This window comes from Bombus vancouverensis, chromosome 18, assembly GCF_051014615.1.
Source record: "Bombus vancouverensis nearcticus chromosome 18, iyBomVanc1_principal, whole genome shotgun sequence".
Classification (NCBI taxonomy): Eukaryota; Metazoa; Arthropoda; class Insecta; order Hymenoptera; family Apidae; genus Bombus; species Bombus vancouverensis.
Window position 1 is genome coordinate 1,843,744 of NC_134928.1, and position 15,875 is coordinate 1,859,618.

The 15,875-nt window shown below is 45.3% G+C and overlaps 1 protein-coding gene across 2 annotated transcripts in view; it reads left to right on the forward strand.

Annotated features, from left to right (window-relative positions):
- LOC117161352 (uncharacterized) overlaps positions 1–15,875 on the forward strand; it is a 257,777-nt gene that overhangs the window by 189,870 nt on the left and 52,032 nt on the right. For both annotated transcript variants that reach the window (XM_033342808.2, XM_076626278.1), the window contains exons 4-6: positions 6,736–6,874; positions 8,978–9,042; positions 14,225–14,476. In XM_033342808.2, the coding sequence (XP_033198699.1) occupies positions 6,736–6,874; positions 8,978–9,042; positions 14,225–14,476 (456 nt within the window). The remainder of the gene's footprint in view (positions 1–6,735; positions 6,875–8,977; positions 9,043–14,224; positions 14,477–15,875) is intronic.

The window sequence follows — 15,875 nt, forward strand, 5'->3', positions numbered from 1 at the left end:
ATTAATCTCGTTTTTAACGAACATTTGACACGAATCCAAAGTAACGGCTTACAAATGAAAGGAAACGCGGCACATAAAGATCTCTCGTAATTATTTCGGAACTACTCCGTGTCCTTCTATCTTAATGACGTAGGGAAACATAAAAAAGGTCGTCTTTCGCCATTTAATACCGACGATAAGAAGCGAGTAGTAATGTGACAGCGTATGTATCAAATAATTTATAATCGGCTCAATTCGTTCGCGTGACTGGCATTTAAACTCGTCACGCGCTCGACACGTGCTATTACGAACGATTAGGAACGTGGTATCGAAAGGCACGATTTATCTAGCCACCTACTCGACTGGTGTTACGACTTCGTGACACAGTTCGAATTTAGCGACTTTCGGTCGCGCGGAAAACACCGTACAACCTGCCACTCGCGCCCCTGCGATAATGTTGGACATGAAAATTCACCGCGTCGTGCCACGAACAACGACCAGTATTTCCATCTCGCGATGGCATTTATACGAAAATTCACCTAATCGCGATATCAAGATTTATTAATTAATCGGTGTAATACGATTTGCGTTGTGTGCACGGTTAGCGCAAGCTTGTGCCGTGGTCTTGAAGTTGATCGAACGATAGCTGCGAAGCTCGAATTCCCTCGATAGCGAGGATATGAAATTTAACGCGAAACGAGAAGTGGAGCTGTTGGAATTAGAAAATTACTCGCGCCGTCTGTCGTTGCATGTTTCAAGAAACGCTCTTTCTTATCACAGCGAATATTCGAGTAATCGAAGTGTACACTGGCTCGATCGGATCTCACGCCACGGTTCGTTCGCCTCTCTTTTTTTTTTTCAGTTTAATAGCGGAGCGATTCCGGCGCGCGTGAAATTTCTGCCATTAGTTCGATTTCAATCCGAAGAGCTGAAAGCAGAGCCCCGTCATACCTTCTGCAAACGGGAATTCATCCGAGAGATTGTATACTATCTGTGCGATTCGATCTGCACTATTTAGATCTCTGTGCACCTCTCTCATCGAATCTCTCTCGCGGGACGCGACAGGCCTCTATTGTAATCTCGAACTTACGAACTAACGATGTTGCCGCTGATGATTGTTTGCACGATGAAGCGCCGATAATACCGTGTCCGCCGTGATATTGAAAACAATTTATCGACGGAATGACGCGAGCCGTGTGTTCGCTTCTTCAAAGCGCCATTGTTCCCCGGCGGGCGAACGCAATCACGATCCGCAGATTTAGAAACCGGCGCTAGAGAATTCCAAGGTTTCCCCCTTTTTCTGTAAATTACGTTTCGATCGAACAATAGAATCTCGTATGTCTGAATTCTATTAAAATTCTTCCATGTAGCAAGCGAAAGGCGATTATGTCTCGTAGAGCAGATTCGAAATTAAATAAATATTCAATCTCTGCCAGCTTTCGAGCGGACCGATTTTACTTCTTCGTTCGCTCGACCTTTCGTCGATGCCGCGAGATCAAATTTATATCTGACGAGATATCATCGGCGAGCCTCTAATTTTCTAAAGAAATCAACGCTCGATACACGGAGAGAGAGAGAGCGAACGATCGATTTCTCCTGGTCGATAGTGGGATTGCGAGGGTGGCGTCTTTTTACGCGGCGTCAGCCAGTCGCGGTGAACCAGCGATTTTTCGCGAGGGTTTTCTACGAATCCGGAAAACGGGGCGGTGTTGGTCAAAGATTGATCGAGCGGCGGGAAGAAAAATGAGCGCACGCGGCCACGGAAGATCGCGTGTCGTCGTCTTAATCAAGAAATTTCGGGGCCGGCCACGTGACTCGAGCCCCGACGCGCCCTCTCCGTCGCTACAAGCAGGGTGTATTTTGTCGTGGGCCATTTCTGGGGTAAATTACAGCCACGCAGGAGTCGTTACGGCTGCTTGAATACCGGTGAAATGGATCGTGCCGGGGATAAAGAATGAAAAATTGCCGCTACCGTTATATCGCGTGTATTGTCCGACGGTTTTCTGAAAAAAAAAAAAAAAAAAAACAGCCCACGGCAAAATAAACGGAAAATTCCATTTTTCGTTAACGCTCGCGCTACGTTACCGCCGTGATTAAAATCTGTCGTTTATTATCGCCGATTGATAGTTTATTCCCGTTTTATAAATGCTAATGTCGCGCCTTTCCTCTTCTTTCCATCGTAAAAAATATAAAATATTTTACGATTGAAAACGGAGAAAGATTTTCTTTGTTCTTCCTCGGGAACGATACGAATCACAGCGAATCGTAAATCTCGTTTGATTTACGAGAATTTCGAACCTCACCGACGTTCGCAATTATACGCGAAAGCGAACCGAAGTTCTTTCACGGCAAATCTTCTATACCATCTTCTTTGCCGTATGTTTGACGAACGTGCATCGCTTTCGCGTTGCAACAAGACGACGCGATTTCAGGCAGCTCGCGTACTCGTCCTCCCGGCAATTAATTTTAATTGGCGTAACGTTCAACAAGAGGCGAAAGCAAAGCGACAAACGCCGTGGTAGACGGTAGATCCCAAGGGGGTCGTCCGTGCAATTTTTCTAATCATCGTCCTTATTACTCTTGTCGCTATTATCCTTATTATCATTGTCCAATTGGAGAACGCGGTCCATTTCCGGGGAGACGTACGGCCACCCGGGGATCGTTGTTCGTACGAAGAATGGGCTGGATACGCGCCGGTAAGGAGCTGGTCGTAGAGAAGTAACGACTCGTTCGTGAGAATAAACCTTGCGTAGTTTTGCGCATCTCGAATTCCCGAACACGTGCCCACGCTCGTTTCATTAACGGAAAATAAGGCCGCTGGATCTTCGCGGGTTCCTTTACCGTCCACTTGTTTCGTTCGACGTAAGTACGCTACTGACCGATATTTTTCTCGAATTTCGTTCAACTTTCAATCGAAACACGGAAGAGTTTCCAACGCCGAGGAATATTTTGTCTAAAAGTCCTGTGCGTCGTTTAGTGGTGCAGCACCGAGTAGAAGATTCTACCAATCTCCTGTGTGATTTTGCATATATTTTTGGCGTTGTATTGGACGTTTTCTATGACTTTTTGACTTTTGTGAATCGTAGCTGGTGACGCGTCTTTTCATGTACGTACATTTTACGCTACACGTTAATGGGATTTTATCGTTACGCGTGAAATCGACGAAGAAAAGGATATTGCGAAATCTGTAAATATCGAGGAATGTTACAACGTTTAAATCTCGATTTCCAACCTATAGCCATTTCCACATTAGCCGACAACGAAATCTTGTAACCGAATCAGCCATTGCGGAAGATTGCTGATTGTAGTATTTCAATTTACCCGGTTCTAAATGTAGTACCAAGCCCCGTGGCTATCGCCTTTATTTGCTCGAGTCTCTTTTACGACGTGACTACCTCTTTTCATTCTGTCATTGGAAACGTTTTATAGCCGAGCAGACAACCTCGGCGGATAACATATTTGCGTACGAATAAATGCATGAACCTTAATTCCAACAAATTCGAATTGCACCAGCTGAATGACCAAAACCTCGTCCGAGTATATGTAGCATTGGCCGAAGGATCGAACCAGACCGGAAATAGAGAAGAAGCGAACAATCGGTGAAAAGGTGGAAGAAAATCGGCAGAAAAGAAGCGATTCGTCAGATCGGCACGGCTGAGTTTCGAGGGTGAAATCGATAGCAGGTGGTGGCGGTGAGTCCCTGGAGCGAATCCACTACCTCTACGCCCCTTTACCCCTTCATCCTCGCGTCTCACCGACGCCGGCCACCCTCGGGCATTTATTTATTTTCATGCGGTTCGAATGCCGCGGGTTGCCTCTCCTGCTTTTCGACGTGCCTGGAACAGAAAGGAGGAGAGAACATCGGGAGAAAGGGAGAGGGTGGATGGAGGGTGGATTTCGAGGGCGGAGAGGGTAAAGAGAGAGGAAGAGAGGGAAGGATGGCGAGCCACGCGCGATTCACGGCGGGCTCGTAAAATCCGCGGGCGAGACTCGAAATCCGTAATCACAGTTCGCACCAGCGCGGCGCAGCGGCCCAGTCGCGATGGAGAATCTCGCCCCTAGGGTAGAAGGGGCGAGACCGACCAGCTACCAGAGCATCGGAATGGAACGAGAGGGGAAAAAAAACGGTCGAATGTTTCGCGGTGGCTCTTTCCTACCCATCCTGTCGCGAAATCGAATCTCCTACGATCCCTTTCTCTCTCGTTCTCTATTTGCCGTGTTGCCGCGCCTCGCCGATACTGTTAGCGATAAGAACTTGGGATTGCACGTAAATGTCGGCAGCCAGCTTTTCGTTTTTCTTTACGGTTTAATTCTTTGGCCGAGGAAACGGTGACAGCTGAAGAAGTACGACACTTTGCGGTCGCTGAGTTACGGGCACACCATCGTTCTTTATTTAAGGGTGATAGTTAACTTCTTGAATGAGAAAACAGAGGATCCCCCGTTAACGAATGCGTCCGTTCCACCCCTCTTCCGGGAATTGAATTCAATTTTTCATGTGCACGAGCATTTCATACAGCGTTTCATATATCGAGGGGGAAATTGTTTTTCTTTCGCCAGAAGAAACACGATTTGACACTCTGTGGATGTAACGAAAGGCTGGAAGTGTGTTTTCCAAGGAACTTGGTGAAGGTGAAAAAACTTTGGAAAATGACAGGCGTCAATATCAGCGAGCGTCCCCTTCGAGATAAGTGTAACAGCGGGAACTCTTAAAACGCTTCCTTCGCGCTTTATTATTCTATCAAACCCTCCGGGGAAAGTGGCTGCTCTCCGGGGAGAATAAATTTTTTTATTCCACATTAAAAGCGGACAGACATCTGTTCTATCGACCGAAGACGCGTCGCGAAACGTCCTATTAAGAGCAAAAAATGGCACACGGGTAGAAAAGAGGAAGGAAAGGAGAAAGAGAGAAGGGAACAACGATAGGAAGAGGCGTGTCGTCAAAGAAGAATCCAATTCGATTATTTTCTCTCCGATGTGACGCTGTTCGTTCCGAGCGTGCCAGGCTCGATCTTAACAGAGACGCGAAAACGATTGCCACAATTAGATGAATCAACATTCCGACACGCTGACGGGAGACGACAATAACAGCTTTTATTTACGAAGCTTTTACTTAAAGACACGACTGGAAAACGTCGCTTGTACCTCGCCTGTTACTTTCGTTCCGCGACCCTCCCTGGAATAATATTTTTCCCGCTCTCCCTCGTTCAGGCCCGGGAATGAGATTTAATTAACCCCTCATTAAGAATCGCGCAACGAAAAGCCCGTCTACGTTTTGTTTATTTACCCTGTCGTTTCCTTTTTACCATCACGGCAATTGCACCGTTGTGTTTCTGCTAGAGAGAGGAGAGGAGAGAGAGAGAGAGAGAGAGAGAGAGAGAGAGCCAAAGCGAGGTTCAACGAGTAAGAAGGATTGACTTATTTATCAGTTGTCGAGACTTGTCTACTTTTTGCCAGACGTCATTCGGTCACGCGACACTGCTCTACAATCTCATTCTTTCTTTCTTATTGTTAGCCGCTTGAAGTAGCAAGTGGAACTATCGTATTATACCATGCGATTTACAAATTGCATTCGACTCTGGAATTACCAGGTGGAAATTGGAAATAGGATTACATACGTAGCTGCTATGCTTTCTATATGCGTTCTCTTCTTAGTATACGAAGGGGTGAACAGCACGATAAATCACACTTCTTGTCTGTCGTAGAATAGCGATTTTAAAATTGGATATGTTGCAACCAGTTTCGTGCCTATACGCCCCTTCTCCAACGATCGAACAATGTTAACTGTTTTTTGTTCGTTTGCGGGTATTCGTTTCAATTAAGTTGGACTAAAATAACAATTAAACTGATACTATCGATTTCTTCTAAGAGACATTATAAATTAACATGGATCGAACGAACTTCCCTGCCTCTTTTCCGTAGAAAAACTATGGCTATCGAGCTGTCAACGATATTTTACACGATTTTTACGCCATTCAGGCCATTGAGTCGGTTAATCTGTTTTCAAATATGGATCGTTTAAAGGTTGTTCGTAATGCAATTTAACGAATTAGAAGGAAAATCAATTGGAGTTAGCTTGACTAGAATAATTCTGTTACTTTTCCCTATAATGTTTTTGCCGTGTGGCCTTCCCCTATCGAGAATTATTCGACCAGCTGTAATCCAATAAACTAATTGCGCACTTAGGAGAACGAATCTGTCGGTCGAAGGAAAGAAAGCGATACGTCGCATTGTCGCAAAAATGGATCGCTTTCGCTGCGTGTGCACGGTCAGGTGTTCATCGAGGGGTTGGTCGCGCGGAGAGAAAGGAACGATGCACGAGGGACATCGCCGGGTTTCGATTATCGTCGATAACTCGGCTGGATGTATCCCTTCCGTGCTATGGCTGTAGTTTCCGGAAATTCGCTTCGCCCCTAGGATTATCCCGTCCGGGGAATTCCCATCTCGGCGCCATGGTTATGCGCCCTTCCCGTTACCGCGCTCCGTTCAACCCTTACTTTCGTCGGCGTATCATCGCCGTCTCCACGGTTCTTGGCCCTTTTGTCTTCGAACATCGCCGCGATTTGTCTCATATTACTTCCACGAGAATATTACGTTGTCTCTTCTTCGTTCGGCGAGGAGAACGTATCGCGTTCGACGGCGACGCGGCTTCGAACGAAGATTGCGTCCAGAAATGGACACGCCGCGATACGACATTTTTCGCAGATGGCGTCGACCGATCGAGTCTGTTCACGTGGATGTTTGCGATATTTGTTTCAGAATGCACGTTTCCACTGAAATGGGAAGGCACCTGGTTTCAAAGCGGAGTCAGACAGCCGATCGTGATCTCCAGGAATGAATTGTCCAGCAAGGGTAGGTGCCTGCACAACGAGGGCGACAAGTTTCTCCTGGTTGATCAGTGAGTACACACTCTGTTTTTCTTTGTATGTACCTTGTAAAACGTATTGGTTTCACGATATCTAAACTCTCTCGTGCAATAATTTCACGATTAATATTATTACACGATACATTAAGAACTTGGAGATTATTAGTTGTAATCTTCTATCTTTCTAAATTGTTGCATTTTTATTAAAACATCCTTGTACTTTCTGTTCGATATTAATTTTTATAAAATAGTTCAATGGCCTCATTCGCTCGAACAGCGTGTGCTACGATTAGGACGGATAGACAAGCTTCTGTTCTAACTTATTTTTTATCTATAATTACATATTATTATAAAAATTTCATTATTAACGCTACTCTGCTTGCGCAATAACATCCTAGTGGTAGAAACGATAACGTTTCCTGGTATCGGATCACGTCAAAGGCAAATTCGGAACGCGGAAGGCCAATCATCCTCCGAATCTCGTCGAAAATCACGAAACGAAACGAAACGAAACGAAAAGTTAAATCCAGAAACGAAAGTTTCGTGGAATGTCAACTCGTTAGAAAGAGGCGACGCGACGCGACGTACAGATTCCAGGCAATACGATTGGAAGCGAGTTTCGCCCCCGAGTCAGAAGGGGATTAAAAGCGGTATTACCAGAGGGGGTTGCAGTTGTTTCTTCGCAAGAGAGGTACACGCGAGCGTAGGAAAGAGGGAACCGCGTCGATTCGCCGCGTAATGTTCGTGTCACACGAGCTGACCAAAGTTTTCGTAGAGATTTCTATCGGGTTCGCCTGCAAAGTATCCGATCGATATAGCGTCGAGCGAGATAAAAAAACGCGGAAATGGCACTGGCACTGAGGTATCGTGGTTTCCGGTTGATCCGGTGAAGTTTAAACGGCAATCGCGGTTTCATTTCGATTCGAGTACGAAGAGCACAGAGGAAAGACATGGAAGAGAAATATGATAAATACGTCTGAGATTTTCTGATTTTCATGTTACCTTATGACCAAGAAGTACCGTAGTATCTTTACACGACGTAGTTGAAAATGAAAGCGACTTGTTAGATTCAAGCGTACGAGTGTTTTAAGAATAGCTGACAAGTTGACCAAACTTTGTGAAGCTTTAGTAGAGGTACGAGCATTAGGACGAGCGATTTTTTAACATCATGATGAAACTTATGAGAGAGGAATGATTTTGGTAAAGATTAGTTGAGATAGAGATTGATCGACAACCTACTGGTATTACGCGCGACCCTAATTTCTTCGCGAAACTTCATAAACTTGCCATCTAATGTTAAAAGGCTTATATTTTTTGGGGCAGATCGGACAAATTGTTCCGCCTTTTAGCTATCTTATGTCAGAACACGTCGTTTCAACCAATAATTAAGATAAAAATCAGGAAATCAGGAAAACTTGTACTATCGTACTTTTGACCTAGATATCAAATTAAATGTTAGTTTTTTCCAAGATATAAAAAAGAAAAATTCTGTGGTACTTTATTCGTATGTATGGAACATACCTTTTTTGAAAGTAGGGGAATGGTTAACGACAGCGAAAGAAGTAAAACCTGTCGTAAAAGAGATAGTCCTGCAGGTATCGTAAGAGCAACCGCAAAAGTTGGAATCCTGAAGGAAATTTCTTTAATAAAAGTTACACGGCGCGGAAGAACGGTTATCGAATGAATTTTTCTAATCGAAGACAGTACGAAATAAAAACTTTTCCTATAGCTTACGCCGTTAAAAAGGGGCGCGGTTAATTTCCTATAAAAAGTTCTTGTTACGATACGCGATTACAGGAATCGGATTTTTCAGAAAACAGTACGCACACACGATAAAGAGATTTCGTTGGCCACGAGGTCCGCGTTAATTCGGTCGATCGTTCGGTTCGATCTCGCGAATTTCGAAGCTCGTCGAGGCGGTTCTCATTAAGATGGCCGAGTCCTCCGTTAATCTCGAGGATGAGTTCGCGTCGTCGCCTAACGAGAAACGAAAGAGAAAACAAGGAATAACGGGCGGTGGAAGGGGCGTGGGGAGGAAGAAAAGAATCGGGAATAGGGGAAAGCGTTCTAATTCCAGCGAGCGATATCGAATGAAAGGCTTGAATAAGAGAAAACCCCGTTTCCGTTCTGTTACAGAAAATCCTGCTACCGTTGCGTCGTCATTCACGAGAAGCACTCGAACGTTCTCCAGTACAAAGAAAGTAAGTACAATTCTCAAAGAACATTGGAAGATGCCATTCCCCTTTCTCCGTTTTCTTCGGTAGTGCTCCTCGTCCGGGGTCCTCCGCTGTCTTCTCCTCCTGGCCGTCGTTGTCTTCGTCCTCAGCGACCTCCTAATAGCCGTTGTTTCGCACGATCGATAACGATTTGCCCGGTGCCCCGGGCGAATCCATTCATTAATTAGAATGCCGATCGGTAATTAAAAGCTCGAAGATGACGAGAAGGTGGACAACGAAGGGGGTGAGAAGCGGATAGCAAGGCGTAGTTGCCGGAACAATTCTCGGGGAAGAACTTAACGACTTTCGTTCGTTGTGCAAACGGCGGAATGACGATAGGAACGAGAGAAACGACGACATAAGAGACGGAACGAAACACCGGGCCGATGGTTCTGCTAATTCCGAGCCGGGGCCGCTGAACCTCGTTTACGATGGAAAAGAAATCGAGAGCACTTTGCCGGATTCTATTGTGCAATCAGCCCTGTGTCTCGTTAATACACCGACAACCGAATGGATAGCGAAGTTTCTGCGACGTGATAATGGTTCTCGTTGCCGGATATTTATCGAGGATCGTTATGCAGATCGTTGCAGATTATTGCGCGACATCGGTTCCGCTGCTCGGGACCGAAACATGGCCTCCGCTGTGGGATAGCTCCGGTTCTCTGTCGCGTTTCCAACGCTTTGCTTTCCATTAACGCGACTGGTATCTCGTGGCTTGTGCGGTCTATTCGTCTAAGGCGTCTATGTTTCGCGTCGAGCCCAAGGTAAATGGGAAACCGAGGCAGAACCGAGAAAGGTTCCGAATGTCTTTGCTGGCTATCTTTACGCGTATTCGGATACCCTGAACTGAAGATTTCTCGACGTAAATTTATCATTTACGGGGATATATTTAAGCGAAGAGGATACTTGAAACTCGAGTACTGCGAACTTTCAAATTTCTACTTTGTTCCGCGTAGATTTCGTGGACCGACCAGAAAGGATACACCAACGTCCTGTTGTTTGCGGACTCGAAGTGCTTGCAAAGTCGGTACACGCTCAAAATTTCGCGTGGTTACGAAGGATTTTCATGAAAGTCGTTGAATCTCGAACCAGTCAGGGTCCGCTTTGAAGCGGTGTGCTCGCTCGAAAGGCGCTTTTACCTAGGATCGCTCAACGAAGTTTCCTGATAATTCTATTCGCCCCAACGTAGCTCATAGACGATGGCAGCCTCTTTTTTTCAAACCCGCTAACGACACTTTGATCCTCCGACTGTGGTCGTAAGTGATGCGCTTCGCGGACAGGGGAAACGAGCCGGCCGGAGCGTTGGAGGGGCTCACGAGACCAGGGTAGTAAATATGGATCCGGATAAAAAATGGGTTAGGCGTGGATGAAAAGCGTGTGCACCGGCTCGCATAGGTACCGGCTCGTTCAAACGAGAAAACCTCAACCATTCGGCAATGGAGATGATTCTCGTTTAATTTATAATAATCCTTGATGGTTTGTCTTTGAATTTTTAATTTTCATGTGTTTTTACCTTGGCAAATATGTAAATGTTTCGGGTTGTCTCAATTTCCACTCGTTTTTTTTAAACAAACACGTTACGTTACTTGGATCAACGTTGCACGGATCTATGAATAATAAATCTAACGTTCGACGTATTTTATTCACCACAGAGATTCCTTTTCTGTTCTTTTTTTTTCTTTTTCACAAATTGCGAATTGTTTTAATAGGTTCATACGCTCGGAACAAGATCTGGAAAAGTTCGATAATCGCTATAGATCCCGTGGGAATTATTAACTTGTATTCTAACCGTAAGTTGACCGAGTTCACCAGCTTGTCCAAAGATTATGAATTCCTACAACTTCCTCCACCGAGATTCACCCATTCGAAAACTTGGATATTTTTCCACCCCTCTGAACGCTCGAACCTCTAACGCCGACCATTGTCAACGATCGCAAAATACCGACTCGTGATTACCTGACTCCTAAAACGGATAAACGAATCTGAAACGACCTATATAGGGGCAAGCGAGACTCGAGAGAGAGAGAGAGAGAGAGAGAGAGAGAGAGAGAGAGACAACAATGCGAGACAGGTGGAGTTTGGCACTCGAGCCAACCCGAAGAGGAAAGAAGAGGGTGGATCCGTTATATACAGGTTAAAAAAGAAGAACACCGACCTCTGGGTACCGCCCCCCCTGCTGTTTCGCGTTCGCATTTTTCGACGATTTGTCAAAGTCCCTCGGGCCCCTCTTTCTCTCTCACTCTCGTCCACCCTCCGTCGCTCTCTTTTTTTTATCGGATTTTAATCTGCATAGTGTCACACCGGAGATACCGTTGCCTGCAGGCGCTGCATTCGGACCGACAACTGGCGGGAAAATGTGGGTCGTTTTGTGGAATAGAAAAGGAGAAAAATCAGGAAGAGAGTTAGACAACGGCAAGGTGAACCGAGGAAAAGGCACGTCACGCTTCGGGCAACTAAACGAATGGAAACTCAAAGTTTCTCGATCATTCTGATACATCCGAGAGGGGGGGCCACGACGTTCGCAACGAAATACGATTCTCGTGGCTGGTTCGTTATCGATCATTCGCTTATTTGCCCAGCTGCGGACGTTCTCCACAACTCGAAAAGTCTGATTACGTTTGTGGAATCTTGGGACGAAAGTAGGACGGATTACGGTGTGTCGGGAACAATATCTACCCCGAAGGAGTTCGCATGCGGTTTTGAAAACTCGAGCGATTGTTACTCCTTCCATTTCGACCTACCTCTCGATTCTAGAGAGCAGCGGTGAAGTTTTTGAAAGGAATATGACATCGTTCCGATAAAGAAAAAAAAAAAAGAGAAGGTAAAGAAGAAGGATTCTACAAAGAACGTCGCCGGATTCGCCCTCCAGAACGCGGCCTATTTTCCTCCGGCTACCGTCCCCTGCCGTTCGTTAGAAAAATTAACTTTCCTGTCCCTTTCCTGTTCCGCCCCCGCTCATTAACTACACATACGCGACCGCCAAATAAAAACGCAAGTTGCTGCTGTTCGTCAGCGTTTGCTGGCAGCCGGTTCGTCGGAAAGTTTAAGAGACGGAATTACCGCCAGCGGCTTTATATTTAATTGACCGCGTGCGCGACCGGATAAAGAAGAATCCGGACTTTGACTTATTCGCCGGACGAAACACGAGATTGCGCCTTTTGCCGCCTTATAATTCTCGAATTATATCGCTCGCGTATGACCGATTCGATTAAAATCCTGTTAATCTGCAAATCTGGAGAAAACTTTATCGACCGAGCATTTTTCGATAGGCGAACTCTCAGCGAAGGTAGGGAAATTGGACAGAAGGGAGAGGCTGATCGAATTCATTTTAATTTCGCTAACGCCACCCTCTTCCGCGATACTCACTCTCTTCGTTCGGGTTTGTCATTCGTGACTGACGAAAATAAAGCGCGACTAATTAATCAGTGGGACATACTTTCGGAAGGGCAAATTAATTATGTCGAAACGACGGTTGGACGCAATTTCGTGGGGCGCGTGGAGCGACGCAGCGGGGTTGGCAGAGGGAGTCGGTCCTAATAACGAATAAATGACAATGAAAATTTGAAAAGCCGGGCTGGCCGGGCCGAGCACACGAACAAAAGGATGATACGAAGCCAACATTCACGCGAGAATAAATAAATAAATGAGCCAACGGGAAAAATAGCGAGGGAAACTTGGAAACGGGGGAAGGACACGGCATTGCACTTTTTCCATTTCCACGCTTTGAAAATTACATCTGTCTACCTTCTTCCCATCAACTTGCCTTCCTTTCTTCTTTCTTCTTCGCTCTTTTCGTTTCCTATCCCCTTTTCTCGACGATAGTTCGCACAGCCGTTCGTGTAAATAAATGTTCCTTTGTTCGAATAATTTTTCTCGCGCACCAGTAGAAGCTTCGTCGCGTCACGTATACGCGCGAAAGGATGCTCGAAATTCTTTTCGCTAAATTTCCGGTTATCGTAAAGTAAACGGAAAACGAACGGACGAAATAGCCGAAAGTCGCTATTCGAATCACGTTGATAGAAACTTACGATGTGACTGTTGAAAATACAATCCGATGCCGTCATAAACTACCGTAAAGACGAAACGCGAGCGGATTCGAAGATAAACGACGTGAAAGCCAGGAGAGAAGACGCTGAAACGATTTGATGATTTTTAACCCTCGCGGATAATTTTTGCCAAGGAAAAGCTTTCCCTACACCATTGCCCGTTTCGCTTCCTCGATGAACGTGTGCCATGTTACGCATGGCCGATCGAAACAACTGATTCGCGCTCGGTGAATAACAAAGTGTCTGGTACGACTGTCCGAGAGAAACAGATTTATTATCTAAACGTTGTCAGAGGAAAAAAAGGCGGTGGCCGTTCTACTTTTCTCAAACTACGGCAACACCTGCGCGTGGAAAAGTTGTCCGAGTCGCAACGCCCAGCGTCTCGCCACTTTTCCAGCCGAAGAGAAAGAAATCGCGGAGAATATCCTTGGTTAAAGTTACTACCGCCTATGAACTTCCTACTCGAGAAGATTCGTCATCGTCTGCTTACCTCGTGCACCTCCCGCGCCATTTGCCCTTCCCACGAGGCCCGACTTCCTGTCAACCTCGGCCTGTACATGGAAAAAACTTATAGCTGTTCGACGAAAGTTAATGCATCCTAGTGTGCGTGTGTCACATTCGTGCGCCACGGTAAGACGTTGCTTCGAATCGTTGCGCAACTGCACGAACGATAATTTATAGATAGTTACGAATTGCACGACAAGACGTGGCTCCTTAGTCAGAGTATACGATACCGGAATGCCGGAGAATACGAATGACAAAATATTTCTGGAAGGAATAACTCTGTATTTGCAAGAAAACCTAACTTGACGTCCATCTCCTTTTTCAAGCTGAATTACTTATATCAACGTAATGTAAAACCGTGTGCGTAAGAGTTTATAAATGCTCCTCGCTGTCTATTATTATTCATTCGGATAATGAGTGTTCGTGTATAGATAAGTCGATTCAATAGGCAGGAGTACGATTAATCGGTCACTAATCGACGATGTAAGTGCAATTTCGAAATAAGCGATAGGATCGAAAATTCTTCGTGAATACTAATTACTTTCCTACGTGAACGTGGATGAATCTAGCTCCCTAATACTAGATTGAAATTGAAACGTTCCCATCGATTGTTTCAGCTTACTGTCACAGCAGAAATTCATTGTCATCACTGTGCTCATACATCACGGGAGATGCCCTGCTCTATTCGATGTTCCGGGAGGAGGCTACACCTGTGCCGTGTCCTTTTCGAGGACCCATGACCTTCTCCTATAACCGCGGTCACGGAACTTGCTCGGTACCCGTCAGCAACGTCGACACCTGCACCGACGATAGTAGATTGTTGTTCAGATACCAGGCGTGTCCCGATATATCTGCTTCCGAGAGCGCAGGTGAGCATTTTTTCATAAGATTTCTCTATCTTAAAATACCTTGTTTCGCTCGTTTGCCTATTTATATTATTAATCATTATTATTGTACTTTATTTATGGGCCGATGCACAGTATATGTAAGAAAAGGAAAACGCGCGAGGAAGCGAAAAATACGCAAATCGTACCGGGTTTCTATTTGATATTAAAAACAATATGTGGAAGTATAGAACAAGTGGAAGTGGTCAACGAAAGGATTAGCAGAGTTAACAAACCGGTAAATCAGATCGAGAACATTAGGTAACAACCTATGGATTCGTTACACTTTTAACGACTTATTATATCCTTGTTTGAATCTTTTATTCGCAGGAAATCATATAAGATGGGGTGTACAAATTGAGCGCTGTGGCATTAAAATGTAGAATATTTCGGAAAATGGAGTTAACAGTTTAGCCTGTGAACGGCACATTTGTTACAGTTCTAACGGCGATTTCGGAATTGAACCACGTTACGACTCACGGTTAATCTTTTCCACTGTATCGATGGATTCGTGGGAATCGAATGAGCCCTCGACAATATTCGTGTTAGATATAATAAACGTTAGAGATGAATAGCAAATGACTCGGAGGGTTAACGACGTTTATAGTCCTACCCCGTTCGAAATCGTCACACTTAAGAAACCATAATTTGGGGAGCACGTTCGGCGACAGACACTCCAAACTTTCGACAAAGTCTCCTCCAGGCCGTACGCTCGATTAATGGTTCAAAGGGTCAGGGGTCGGGCAACGATTAGATGTGATTTTCGTCCGTGCATTCGTTAGTCGCGGCCCGACACGAGGGAGAGCTCGATTTCCGGAGGAGGGAGCGAACGTTTGCCATTAGACGCACATCCGATAAGGGGTTTGCCGAGCTAACGATTTCTGTGGTGGAAAATTAAACGGAAGGACGGCCAGGAAAAACGATAAGTCGCCGCCATGTCGAACCTGTCACGTCCCTCTTATCGGAGATGGCTGGAGAACGATTCGGAAACCACGACGTTTACGCGTCGTCCTTGATATATTAATGCTTTAAGAACGCTCCTGATTCGAAGGAAAATATACTTGCGATTGGAAAAAATACTTGCGAATATTTCGAAACAACGAAACGCAGAGAAAAGAAAAAAAGACGGAGACAAGAGAAGGAGAATAATCTATAAAATACTGTAAATAATTTTCGTGTTAAAGCATCATCGGTCGAAGAAGCTATTTCTCGAAATACGAAAATACAGGATATTCTGAACAAAATGCTTTTTATGAAAGAACCTGTACGTCGTTGGAGTAGAACGAGGTACAGGGCTAAATGGCTGAACGAGCTGAGAATCATCGCTTTCCCTTCCTAACGAAGGTCCCCGCTCGCAAAACCACCGACTCGTTTTGCTCCGTTT